The sequence below is a fragment of the Callionymus lyra genome, chromosome 19, assembly GCF_982586985.1.
Source record: "Callionymus lyra chromosome 19, fCalLyr1.hap1.1, whole genome shotgun sequence".
Taxonomy (NCBI): Eukaryota; Metazoa; Chordata; class Actinopteri; order Syngnathiformes; family Callionymidae; genus Callionymus; species Callionymus lyra.
This window is the reverse complement of record NC_141836.1, coordinates 15,177,842-15,191,535: the sequence shown is the minus strand read 5'-3', so window position 1 is coordinate 15,191,535 and position 13,694 is coordinate 15,177,842. Positions and strand designations below refer to the sequence as shown.

The 13,694-nt window shown below is 37.2% G+C and overlaps 1 protein-coding gene across 1 annotated transcript; it reads right to left on the bottom strand.

Annotated features, from left to right (window-relative positions):
* Nucleotides 1-4,545: 4,545 nt before the first annotated feature.
* On the bottom strand, nucleotides 4,546-13,133 carry eif2d (eukaryotic translation initiation factor 2D). Its single transcript, XM_087782121.1, has 15 exons — nucleotides 12,950-13,133; nucleotides 12,352-12,542; nucleotides 12,195-12,278; nucleotides 12,031-12,121; nucleotides 11,855-11,962; nucleotides 9,168-9,448; nucleotides 8,939-9,056; nucleotides 8,823-8,868; nucleotides 8,649-8,755; nucleotides 8,430-8,579; nucleotides 7,302-7,391; nucleotides 7,047-7,142; nucleotides 5,416-5,536; nucleotides 4,766-4,940; nucleotides 4,546-4,672 (listed from the first exon to the last, which is right to left on the bottom strand). The coding sequence occupies exons 1-15, from the start codon at nucleotides 13,003-13,005 to the stop codon at nucleotides 4,602-4,604; spliced, it is 1,785 nt and encodes a 594-aa protein (XP_087638247.1). The 5' UTR covers nucleotides 13,006-13,133; the 3' UTR covers nucleotides 4,546-4,601.
* Between the last annotated feature and the right edge of the window lie 561 nt (nucleotides 13,134-13,694).

Sequence of the window (13,694 nt, the reverse complement as noted above, 5' to 3'; positions counted from 1 at the left end):
AATATCGATCCTTCACGTCCAGTATTGACCCTCTGCCCCGAGCATCTAAAGATCTTCACAGGCACTCTTTGGAGTTATTAACACGAGTTTATGGTTCTCCCGGGAAAGACCTAGTAATAAAATCCTTAAATGTGTGAAGGTCACTCTCTTCCTGATTGCAAAGACCTGATCACGAAGACCAAAAATATAATATTCCACATGCCTGAATCTGAATTTATTATTCAATTAAATCTTAAACATATCAAAATGATTGATATCAAGATGCAAGGTGTTTGAAAACTGCTTGACATTTCAGGGATGGATGAGGATGGGATCAATCGCACCAAGATTCAGCTTCGTTCAAAAGACATGTACCTCTGAAAATGTAGAAAACGCCGTCGTCACAGTTTTTGTATTTATTTATATATTTATCGCCTCTAATAAAAGCTGGTAAGCAGTTTTGGTTTAGAAAATATGTCAAAGGGTATAATCCTGTTTTAGCAGTTGAATCCTCTCAGCATGTCAACGTCACTGTCCATGTCGGAACATCTTGTTACTTCACTTTTGATAATAACACGTGTTGTTGTTGCAGAGAAGTTGAACTATATCTATATAAATATATATCTATATTCTATATCGTTTTAATGATGACAGCGGTGGAAAAATAAGTATGATGTCATATTTTATCAACGTTTTTTCTATCAATGACTGACTTAAGTTCTGCATTATTTTCACAGATTGGTCTTCATATATGACAAAATCAAATAGCATGATCTGCAAAAAAAAGGTTAAGATCATAAAAAATAAAACTCACTATAACGCTGAATCAGCAGAAGCCCTGGTCTAGTTTCCCTGCAACTATACGTTGTTTTGACTTATTTTTTACTAGTTTAAAGCCTACATTTTGGAGTAAATGTGAGCTATATAAGCTTCACAGGGTAATTACTTTGGAGAAAATCAGTTATTTTTCAAAGTTAAACACATTTCAGACGATAATAAACAAAGTAGAATTAAATGATTATTTTTCTGTTGCCTGGTTACAGATGAGTCATGTACTAGTGTTTGTCTCTAGCCCTTTGGTTTCCACTTATATATATCATTATTTAATATTTGAAGGTAACATTTTAAGTTCTCTCAGATGCAGCTAAAAGTTAATGAAATAGGTTTCACTGAAGAGTTTGAGGGTTACATGTTTCACCACTTCTTTACTTAAAAAATAATCCATTTACAATTCCTGGGCCACTGGATAGAGGCCCCGCCCCCCATTATCTGACCTGAAAAGAAGCTGACCCCACCAAGGTTGTACACTCATGATGTTGAGTATCAATAAATCAATATATTCTTATTATACATCTCAGATGATTACATTAAAAAAAATGGTAACCAAACATGACATAGGAAAGCTTGTGCGAGATGATAATCTGGCTCGCAGAGATGACATCACAAACACGGGTCAGGCCACTCTTGTGCCAAAGACAGATTTCAGAATCAAATTGCTCCCAATATGCAGATTATGGGTGTTACATAAATTCAGCAGTAATCACACTTGTGTTTCTGGAACAGTTTCATGCAGGTGACCTAAGGCCCCAAAATATCCAAAGAGGGAACACGAAAACAACCGGGTTAACAGATGTTAACATTTAAACTAAAAGTCCAGATATTAAAATGAAAAGGGGTTTTAAATTTAATCCTTCAGCGTGTTTTACAAGTCACACTCTGATCTCTCTTCAGGTGTTACCACGGTAACATCCGCACAACCTTGATCATTGGTTTGGCATTATTTTCAAAGAAATCAATTTCTTTGTTGAGTTATAGACAAAAATGTTTATGCATTTTAATGTAGCCACTAAAATCAGTTGTTTTCATCTTAATCTTCGCCCAAAAACACACTTATATCATCCAAATACAGCACGACAAAGGGACTTTACAGACAAGCAGTGAGGATAAAATTGCCATAATTTTCAGATTACTCTGAAAATAATCCCAAAACTTAGTCGACATGAGGGTGTGTAGAAAATGAGTGAAGTTGTAATTTTGGTTGAACTATTATTAAGTCACTTTTATCCTATTTTTGTCCTCATTTACTGCTCATTGGTTTGTATGTGTAGTTTCTCTTCTACTTCTACAACCAATCTTCACTCTGCTTCTTTAGTACTCAATTCCCCCGCCATTCATCTCCGACCGTCCCACCCTGCCTGCACTCTCTTCCTCGCCTCTCTGTCCATTACCCATGTGTTTTCTGCATCACTCTGACCTATAGGATACTTAATTTAAAACTCAACAATTATGTCTTATATTGATCAATGTGTGCCCGGTGGGGCGAGGGAACGACGTCCCGTTCTTCTGCAAATCAAGCGAAGTCGCTGCCACACGACCGCCTCGTCGTTGTTTCTAATTGTCACTGCTTGACAGTGTTTTTCTTAAAACGGACGACACAACCAGCAGATGGTCTCCATTTACATGCCTCGCTACATCTGAGGAGTATTCGTTCCTGTGGCCGTGTCATATACTCAGCACACCAAATGCACTGCTGGGTAAGATTGAAAGTAGATGTTCAGTTATGCAGTGGTCCAGATTTGCGGACCGTCTTCGAGAGCGAAACAAGATGTAATGTACTGTCCCGATGGGAGACAACTATAATAATAATACTTTAATAAGTTATACGTGCTTTCATGAGTTAATTGCCTGCCTGTATGTGTTAGTGATCTGTTTTTTGATAGGAGGTACTGGGATAATACGCAGAAAAAGATGGCGGCAACGACTTTGATAGATTGAATAAAAGCAGTATTTAATACGCATGTGGAGTAAACTGGGTCAGACACATTGTTGTTGTTTTTTCCTGTTTTCTTTTCGAGCTGTAAACAAGTCTTCACGTCATAATTGAGTGCAAGTCGACGACCACTGTTGCAAGGATGGCTAAATTAGGTGTCACATTCGTTTATAAAAGTCAATGTGGGTGGCGGTCGAGAAACGCCGCGGCAGTTCAGGAAGCCGGCAGGGGTGCCGCGTCTCAGTTGTGGTCTGGTGACTTTTTGGAAAATCAGGCTATAAATAAACTTGTTTTTATTTGGTGGTTACAGCGGGATGGAGACGTGTTCACTGCGGGCGTCTGTTGCTCTGTTACTAGGGTCGCCGAAGTGAAAATCCATAAAGGCTTTTTACTGGAAAACATCTACACAGATGGAACCCTTCAATTGAACTAAGCTGATATGGCTGAGTCCTGAATAAATTGGAGCGTGTTTAATTACACACAGCTTCACACTTTGCTTTGAACCGCAAAACAACAAAGGGTAAACAAGCTTGAAATGATTTACCGTGACAGAATTATGCGCTGATATTGTGATAGCTGGCTTTCAAAGAACAAAAAAACAAAACATTCATGGAAACATTTGTACATATAATGATAAGCTTGTTTTTTATTCGCTTAATGTTGCTTAGATAGACTTTGTTATCAACATTTTTGATTAACATTTTTGTTTTGATCCATCTGACTTTACTTTTGTTCCATATTTACAGATAGTTTGTTTCATTGAAGGTTATTTTCTTTACACAACACATACTTTGAATATTACTTCTTAAAAAGAAAGGATCTGACATTCGTTATGGGTGTTAAATATCAATCTGGTGATATATTGCGATATTCTTTCCAATGATAGTTAGACTTCATAATTTCCTCTGGAAATCTCCTTCAGGAAATTGGGTAACAATATTCAATAACATCCTTTTTTTATTCCAAAAACATAAATATATTTATTTTCCTTTTTAGCTTGCAAATCATACTTTATGTGTTACTATAGTTATATTATAGTTTGAAGCTTGATTAAGTGTGTAGAATAAAATAAAACATATGTTTTTTGTATTCATTTTTATAATTAAGATATTTAAATATTTACAGCGTTTGTTCATTTTTGTGTTGCAATTCAACTTAGATGGCGGCATTATTTCCTCCGCCATGTCCATCGGACATGTTTTGGTTTTTAAACAGCAGTCACGACTTCGTCAAGAGTCATGTGGTCCGTAAATTCTGCAAGAAAACGGCGGATACTGCAGTAATACATTTTAGTCTAGTAATTGAGGTAATAGATTTAGTCTAATAGATTTTTGTTTATCCCGTTGCCCCTGTATCGTGATACGTATAGTATCAGAAGATTCTTGCCAATACACAAGCCTAATTCTGACCATATCCGTGTTTCCGTTTTTCAATTTTAAATGTGACTAACTTCAAATATATCTGGCATAAAGTGTTAATTTATTTTTTAGATGTTTTTGTTTTCTCAGATACAAGAGCAGCTGCCTGTTTTTTATATTCATGTCAAACTGATCACATGTGTAAGGAAGTAACAAGTTTGATCATGGGAGACCAACTAAAATCCATCTTGCACCAATTATTATTTTTAATCATTTTCTTTAATAAATATTAAGAATGTATTATTAAAGGAAAAGTTGTTTAACAATCTTAGCACGCTTTGTTCCAGTGGTTTAGAAGAAACACTTAATCCTTTTTTTTACAAATCAGATTTGTTAATCACGAACGTCATAAGAGAAAGAACAAACAGAAACTTGTGATGAGGTTGAATGTACATATTTATTGTGCAGCCAATAGTTTTTGGCATCAGGAAAAGTCATTTCTTCTTCCCACCTTTGGACGCTTTCTCTAGTCCTTGGATATACTTACGAGGAATTTGAAAACGATCTGTAAAAGATTTACAAACATTATAAAAAGAGAAGACCCATTTCAGCCATTTACATCTGTTTAGTTTTATTGACGAAGTAAACATTCTCATACCAAGCAACAAAGTTCCGACTTGCTGAATCTGGTTTCCTTGGATCTGGACCAGGATCTTGTCTTTGCCTCCAGGGATGGGCTGTAAGACCGAGCTGGCCTGGACTCTGTGTTGTAAAGCGGTGGCCACAGCTGCTGGGTCCAGTCCGTAGGCTTCCAGGTTCTTTATCAAAGTCACCTGCGAAGACGGTTGAAGTGATGACACGCGTGTGATTAAAACATCAGCAATATGTATCAGATTACAAGTTAACTAGAGCGTTGTTTCGATTAAGACGTTTACTGCGGAAGACTCAGAAGTTTCCACTGCAGAATCTTTTAATACAAAATTCATCTTGTAAAAGAAAAAATGCTTAGAAAGCAAACTCTTTAAATGTATCTATAAATGCCTTTGATGGAAACTGGGTTGGATCAAAGAATGCATAACAAGAATTAATTAAAAATGATACAATTAATATATTTTTAGAAAATCAAAACTACATTAAATAAATAAAACACATTTTTAAAGGTCCTTATACTCCCTAAAGAAAATATCCTAAAAACAATGTGTTCTCAATATCAAATAAAAAAAATAAAAATAAAGTATAATATAATTAAAAATATATATATTGATGATCATCACATTCAGCTTTGAAATATCATGGATATGTTCTCACCTTCTTATTGGAGCCTCGGGAAGCGACTGCAATGTCTATAGGATCAATGTGACCCTTCTTAATGATGGGAGCCTGTCCAGGAAACACCACTTGATAGCACTCCTGCATCCTCGCCAGTGTCCTGGACCCAGAGGAAGGTTTTTATTAGAAACAATAGTATTTTGCTTATGAAATATATCAGACGTGTCAGGATCTGGGCACAGGGATAGTTTCAATATATAACGTACAACAATGAGATCCCTTAATCTAAGAGTAAACAGGACTCATCTTAACATCTGATCATGACAATGTGGATGATGTCATTTAAGAACCTGCCGAGCCCAAGATAGATCCCATCTCACACATCTAAGTTATCAACTCGAAAACGAGCAATAATCTTGAATTGTTCCTCGATGCCTTGTTTAATGTTTTTATTCACTTTCGTAAAAACAGACAATCCAGATGCTAGACCGTTGTTTACAGCCGTGCCTTCATTACAGATGGCAATAGATTATTTAATCCCCTGACCCGCCTGTGGTGCAAGCCTGACCTCCCACGGATGAGAGAGCGCTCGTCTTTCATTTACGTTCTCAGGATCTGCTGTTGATGATCTGATTACATTCGAGTGACGCAGCATCTGCGTCTGATGCCAGTGAGAGCTTTGTTTTTATATTTAGTTCCTCCTCTTCAGCCAACTTCATCTAATCAATGTTCATACATCATATCGTTTTCTTATAACTCGATTTGTGTTCCTTCAAAGGGCATGTGAGAAAAATGTCTTAAAAACACGTCCAGTTAAAGGCCAACGTTTCAAGTCCATTATACACTGCAACAGTTCAAGCTCTCATAACACATAGTGGGAGGCAACTCTTATGTATTGCTTTTTAAATTTTTAAAAAAGGTCTGCACATCCCTCACTTTATCAATTCAAATACCTCATCAGTTTTCTGGACTTTGTCAATTGTATGACTTAAAGCAGTTTAATGCGATTCTTAGTCAAGCGACGCCAGTGGACTAAAGTGGTAGTGTTTAGCCCCGATGGGAGACTACATTTCCCATGAGCACTTGCTAAACGCCGCAAAAGTTGCCATGTCCCGGTTTGTAGCAGTTGGATGAATTTTCTGTTTCCAGACTTCTATTGGCTGAATGAAGGATGGATATCGATGAGCTTATGAGTCAGATTGGGGATAATGAAATATCGTATGCATTATGAGGGCTTTGTAAGTAACATAACTTAAACTTTGTTTTCGTACGTACGTGAAAATAAAAATCACACAAAACTACGCAGTGCTGCTTTAAAGTGAAAAAGATAGAAACCAAAGAGGAACCTAAGACCAGAAGAAAACGTGATTTAGTGAATGTGCCGTGTGCGTTGGTTCACTTCCAACATTATGACGCCATGGCAAGAACCGTCTTTAATCGGCTCCTTGAACCTGACAATCAGATGACTGAACTCAAATAGCTTTCTTAGTCACAAGATCTTGGCCCGGCAGAACACTTTGGATGTGGTGGACGTGGAGATTGGCATCGTGGATGTGCAGCCAACATGTCTGCATCTTCTTATTGCAACACAGAGGCTGGAGCTTATTAAGTTTCCTGTGAGGGTCAATTTCCACAGGCGGTATTGCAACACTTCCCAAGACAAAGTTTACCTGCTGAAGAGGTCATCCCACTTCAGAGCTTCTATCTCGTGGTACTCGGATTTTTCCAGCAAACAGTCACATAGAGTCGGGTTAATGGTCACGTAACTAGATTAAAAAAAACAAAACACTGGTCATTTAAATGGATTGGATTAGAACTTGAAACATTTGTATTCAATTCTCATCTAATTCTCAGCCAAATAAACTAAAATGAGATCCATCTTAAGAATCTACAAATGCTTTTATAAATACATGGCATGGACTTACTTTTTATTGTTTTCCTCCACCAGTTCATTCCTCTTCACAAACTCGGTGATGATACTTCTCACCTCGGCAGACTGCATGACCGCTCCTTTCCTGTGGGTGGCCAAGGATGATGACAGTGTGAGTTTTGATGTTTCAACAGTGTTTCTCATTTAGTGTGGTGACATGACACGTCAAACTGCTGACTTAAAGAGGTAGTCATGGAGATCGGAAGATGCTTTATTCATTGCTGTCGAGAGACTTTAGTCTCACCTCAAAAAAGCCCTCGAATGATTCAAAATATATTTTAAATAGATTCAAGTATAAGAAAAAGGAGGCCCTCAAATTTCCAGTACTTTACTTTGACATGTAAATTAAGTCCAAAGGAAAATGTTCATCCAGCCTCCTATAAATCAATTAAAAAAAAGTAACCCAGATAGTCAAGTGACAAACACGGTTCATAATAAAAAAGGACAGATAATATATTGTATCATTTCACACTTGCCGTTACTAACCCCAGATGTGCCAGATCATCACTAATCATTCTCAGATTGGCACTAGGTGCATGACAACCTAGACTTTCATGTGGTACCAAAAGATGTGAGTGATATAAGAGCGTCAATTTAATCCATGCAGAAATGTGTCCAAGATGTTTGTCAACGAAAATTCCAAAACAACAAGCACGTGCTTTAAAGGGTCTGCGACATGGTTTTGAAGAAAAAAAAAAGGTATCTTTTTATGGTTTTTTTTCCCCAGTGTTGACAAAATAATTGCATAATCCTTAAACTATCATAAATTACACAGCGAAGATGTTTGGTTGTCATAGGTGGGTTTAGTGAGTCTGTAGTGTGATGATCATAAGCACAGATATAAACAAGCTCAGCAGAGTAAAGCACTTAAGGGAAGGAAATTTCCATTCTCTGGTCTGAACTCCTTTTGTATTTTAGAATTATTCTTTTTGGGGAATGAGAACAGGCTTATACATTCACAGGATCAATTGTCATGCAACCTTTTAAAGGCATCTCCGGATATCGCATAATGCAACACGGAAGCTAATAACCTTTGAATACTTTAACTCATTATCATCCTGAACCCTTCAATGAAGCAACTGGTCTCAAGACTACCTCCTGTTAGGAGAAACATGACTCAGACCTCTTGTTGGAATCGCGGAAAATTGGTTCCAGCCGCGCTGACACAGAGTACAAAGTAGTGATTTCTGGTGGATGATAGGATTCTTCATCACCCACTTTCTCCGTTAGAGCTGCTTGGATTTCATTGTCTGGAACCGTGAAGGAACGTAGCCTGAAAGGATCAATCATTTTTGACTTCTGCAGACATAACAAGGGAGAAATGTATGTGAATTCGGCTCACTCTGGATGTTTCCAGTCCACTCCCACGATGCTCTCCACACCTTTGCTCAGCTCCTTCACCTGAACAAGGTGGTACTGCTGCTGCATGGCTTGTAGAAATTTGGACAGCTGGCAGAGAGGAGCAAACTTAAGCCATAACAGACAGACTGTGTGTAAGATGTCACAATGGATTTACCTTTTTATAGCTGGACTTTTTTAAATCAAGTTGATTCCCACTTGGACTGAGAGAAAAATGTGAGACATTGTAAATGTGAAGCCCTGCTCAGCTCCCTTCAAATAAAAAGCAGTTACCAGCAGGGAAACATGTGGTTGCGAAGAAAAGTGCTGGTCAGCAGAGGGAGCTCAGACTTCTTCAATTTGCATTTGAGAGCGTGGAGGAAACATTGCAGGAGGAGGGCGTCCATTTTCTCTATGAAATTAAAGTTGGACTCTGGTCACATCATTTTTTTTTCTCTGAATGCGTCTCACAAAATATGCAACGTCACATCCCACGCACATCCATATATACACCGAGCAGTACCTTGCAGTGTCACTCCGTCTTCCTGGCTCTCCTCCTCCTCTTCATCGTCATCATCATCTTCATTATCTTGCCTTTCATCCTGCTTTTCAACTGTTTCAGTCAAGCTCATGTTGCCAACACTAGAGCAAACCTGTTCCACAACTGTGGAACTCTGCTCCTCCACCATCTCCACACATGCGTTCTCCTCTTGTTCTTCTTCATCGCTCCCACATTCATCTTCCTCCTGTTCTTGTCCGTCTTCCACTGGTAAAGACGGAAGCGCAGATCTGTCCCCAAATGCCCTGTGATGGTAAGAGAAAAAAAAAAGCAAAAACACATGTGAAGTTCATAATTATATTCAAGTCTTGATTTTAATCAAAGGCATTTCTCTGGCCCACCAATCAGCCATTTTCATGTGCTTCACTCAGATATCATCCGGCTTTCAACAGAGAACAAATTATTCTGATTCATTCAGTATCCAACACATCTTACCAGCCTACTTCTGACACAACTACTTGCTAGTCAATCACATTGCTGCAAAACACTAACTATTCATGCAGCTCCATACAAAAGGTTCACTTTGCTTCCTTTATCCATCCTACTGCTGACACCAATTGTCACAGTAAACCAACAGCTGAGTCTGAGAGCAGCAGCAGCACGAGTGTCTTATGCCTCTGTTGTGATCGATAAGGTGATCCGACTGATGGAAAATCCCTTCTTTAACTGGCGTGTCCCTCAGAGGTCTGTGTTCTCAGCACCCTGAGAGGAGAGCTGTTTGGGAATAGCGGAGTTTCTTTCTAAGTTATTTAAGATATGTCTAGCTGGGAATCGTCGATGGTGTTTTGGACGCATGACTGTTGCCATGGTGACTCATCTCAACCACATTTGGAGCATAAGCTTTTGATAAGAATGAACTTCAATAAGAAATTTAATTTTCTTTTTCAAATTCCGACACATGATATAGAGGCATCGTGAAGTGCAAGAAAAAAGACAAACAAAAGTGATGTGTAGTTAAGAAGAGCTATTAGGTCAGTTAGTTGGTATTTTTAATCCACATCAGTCGAGGCGAACGCCAAAGGAGGAGCTAATCAGAAACAGTTTTGGTTTGAAACTTTTTGATCTGACAGAGAAAATTCAAACAGGCTGAACAAACTATCTCAGAGTCAGGCAAACATACACACACACATGCCACGCACACACGCAGAAGAAAATAAAGTAAAAACATCGGCAGTCCCGCTGATAATCGTAAAACAAATTGATATTGTGATCAACTTTTTAAACTCATATATGAAGACATTTTCTCAATCTCTTTCCAGTGGCTGCACGGATGGCAGCGATATCTGCATTTTACCACGCAAAGAAATCCCCAATTGTGTGTGAAGTGCTGGTGAGTATTTAAGTCATTTACATTATTTGAGGTGTTATTTCAAGTACAAATTAGAAATAGAAAGTGCAAATACAAGCAAGGCTTCAGCGATCTCTGGAAAAATAACCATATGAAACTACAGAAAGCGTTTGCGACGTCTGAAAAAACAGGACTCCTTACTACTCTATGGACCATAAACGGACAAACGTGACGGCCAGAACCAACAGTTCATTATGCAGTCCACAAATGTTCAGCAATGTTTCCAGAAGAGTCCTGGTGCTGAACTAGTCTGCCTGCTGTCCAGACCCTTCAACCAAAGAAAACATTTGCAACATCAAATGATTTCTAAACAATAAATCTATCAATGAAAGCCGACGTCTATTTAGTAGATAAAACGGGTTAACATTGATCGTTCTCCACACACCCCAGACAAAGAGGCAATTCTCAACAACCATGAAGTGCAATTTTGACATTTTCTAATGTAAATATTTCAATTAAAATAACGTTTTGTACAAACAGAGACATACTGATGAGTACAATAGAGTCCAAGATCAATTTAAGACGCACTTAAATCAACACATTAGTTGCCGTTTAAAGAACTGTTATTCAGAATATATATATTTTTTTTCTTGTTCGTTCAAATGTGGAAATGTATCGTTGGGGAACATTTGCTCTATTTTGGATTACAGAACATTTTCACTGTTTTGCCATTTGCCTTAATGTAGGAATTTTACAGCAGATTATTTGTTCAAAATAATACAAAAAAAAAGGAACTTTTTCTTTGGCATTAAATTAAAATAAGTCCAGACAAACCAACGATATCATAAGGCACACTACGAAAATGTGAGTTAAAGTTAGTGACATGTAGATTACAAACGGATCCTCTGGTAATGATGATAACAACCAGAATTGTTTTCTCTGATGTAAATGCCACCCTTTTGTAAACACGTTTCATGTTATTTAAAGTTTGGCTGTAACACATGAGTGTAACCAGAAATTAAACTGGTTACACTAGTTATTTCATTTGAAACTAGTTCAATGTGTAACCATTGAACTTTGTAAAGGTGATCAAGTTTTCAAGAGGTAACTTTGGTCAAAGTAAGTAAACTAAGTAAGTTATTTTTATTTATATAGCGCTTTTCCAGACCAGGGTCACAAAGCGCTTAAACAATCAAAACAATATTCAATAAAGACAAAGTCATGCTTGTGATCTGTTTCAAACCAAGAGTAAATCTTGAAGTAGAAAATAAAGTTCTTAAACTGTTAATTGATTCAAGCTTAAAATTAAAAGAATATGGAGAGCCATACATTTATATGTAGTCAAAGATGGAAATACACCTACCAGAGATTGTCCATGTAAGTGTGGACAATAAACACTCCTCTGCCTTTCATTCCTAAACGCTTCATTTCCCCAGTGGGAACTGCTGCAGTGCCGACTGCGACTGGAGCTCTGAAATAGACCAGATATTAAAAAAATTTAAAAAATGTTTTAAATGCGTTTCTATTTATTCCTCTTACCTGTTGTTGACTAGCGTGACAGAACAGCAGACACCTCGTTGGACCTCCGGAAGTCCACTTGAAGGCACAACAACACCAGGTAGCATGAGATCTTATGAAAGTAAAAATTGCTTTAATATACATAAATAACTGTAGCTTTTGTGTGTAATGAACATGAAACCTACCAGCGCCTCCTGCTAACTTCTCCAGGACAGGTGGCCATGTTTTGAATGTTGGCAGGACAGCAGGGTAACGCCAAAGCATGTAGACTAAAAATTGGAAAAGACAATGCTAGTACCAAAGCCATGGGACAGTTGCAAAAACAACTCACACTGAGCTGACCTGTAGGATAAAGACGTTTGTCCAGTTCAAAGAGGAGTGGGTTTTTGTGAAGAACATAAAGCGTCACAGCATCTCCCTTATGTGCGTAGATTTTAACCACATTTAATTCCTCTTTGTTGGGCAGCAGCTCTGATAACTGTTGAGGGGTCAGTGAGGGAAAGGCTGCAGCTACATCATTTTTCAGCTTTCTTCTGCAAAGACAGAACATGAACATGGAAAATGTTAAATATATTTATAGTTATCAACACCAGGACGGAAATGTATGCAGTTCATAAATCTATCTCAAATCTATCTAAAATGTATCTAAAATCTGTGTTTTCGTAGCACATGCCAATAGTAAACACAGGTATGTTACATAATTATTGCAGTGAAGTAATTGCGTAAATATAACGTTTTATTACGATTTAGGATATAAACACGAATTTATTAAACAATGAACTTGAGTTAAATATTTTTTACGATTGTCAGCCAACATAAATACATCTTAAACGAGATAAATAAAAGATAAAAAAAGCAATAAATTACTAGATTCCGCTGATCGGTTGCAGTTGGAAAGGTATTATTAGGAGAGAAGTACAAATAAGGAGATGACTCCAACCTGTCCGATCCTTTAATGGCGGTGTTGGATTTGACACGAAACGGTTTGGCGAACATCTTGTCAGGGATTGGAAAACGAAAGTAGCTAAATTCACATTAGTACGATGACAAGACGTGAAAGATATATTTGACGAGAAATAACTGTTTATAGGGTTATTTTTGCCCGGCGTGCTTCACTCCTCGTTATGGACGATATGGTCCGTCCCTTATTTACATCCGGATCGAAACGACAACTGTCGTTCCGCGGAGGGAAAGAGCGAATCCAGAGTTCGTTAATAGAAGCGTTTAATATTGTAAATAATGAGTGTTATTCTTAGATTAATAAAAAAAAAATGTATTTCATATTGCTCTCATACATTTATTAAATAGATAATACAATATAATAAACAAATAATACACAATAATAAATGAAATAAATAATAATACATCAAAATTGTTGACTGTACAAAAAAAACGACAATGTATATTTATTAACGTTTTTGTATAATTAAAAATATATATACATTTTCATTTTTATACCCTGTACAATATTAGTTTTCTTATTTTATACCATTCCCATTTACCATTTATCTCACATAGGGCCTCACTCTATTTTACAATTTTTAACTTCTTCACATATTTGCGTTTGATTTCTAATATTTTTAAAGATCCTTCAATTTCTCTCTTTAACAAGAAGCCTAGTGAGTGTGAGTGACATAGTATTTCAACATTAACTATTAAAACCCTCTTTAATATATGTAGTTGTT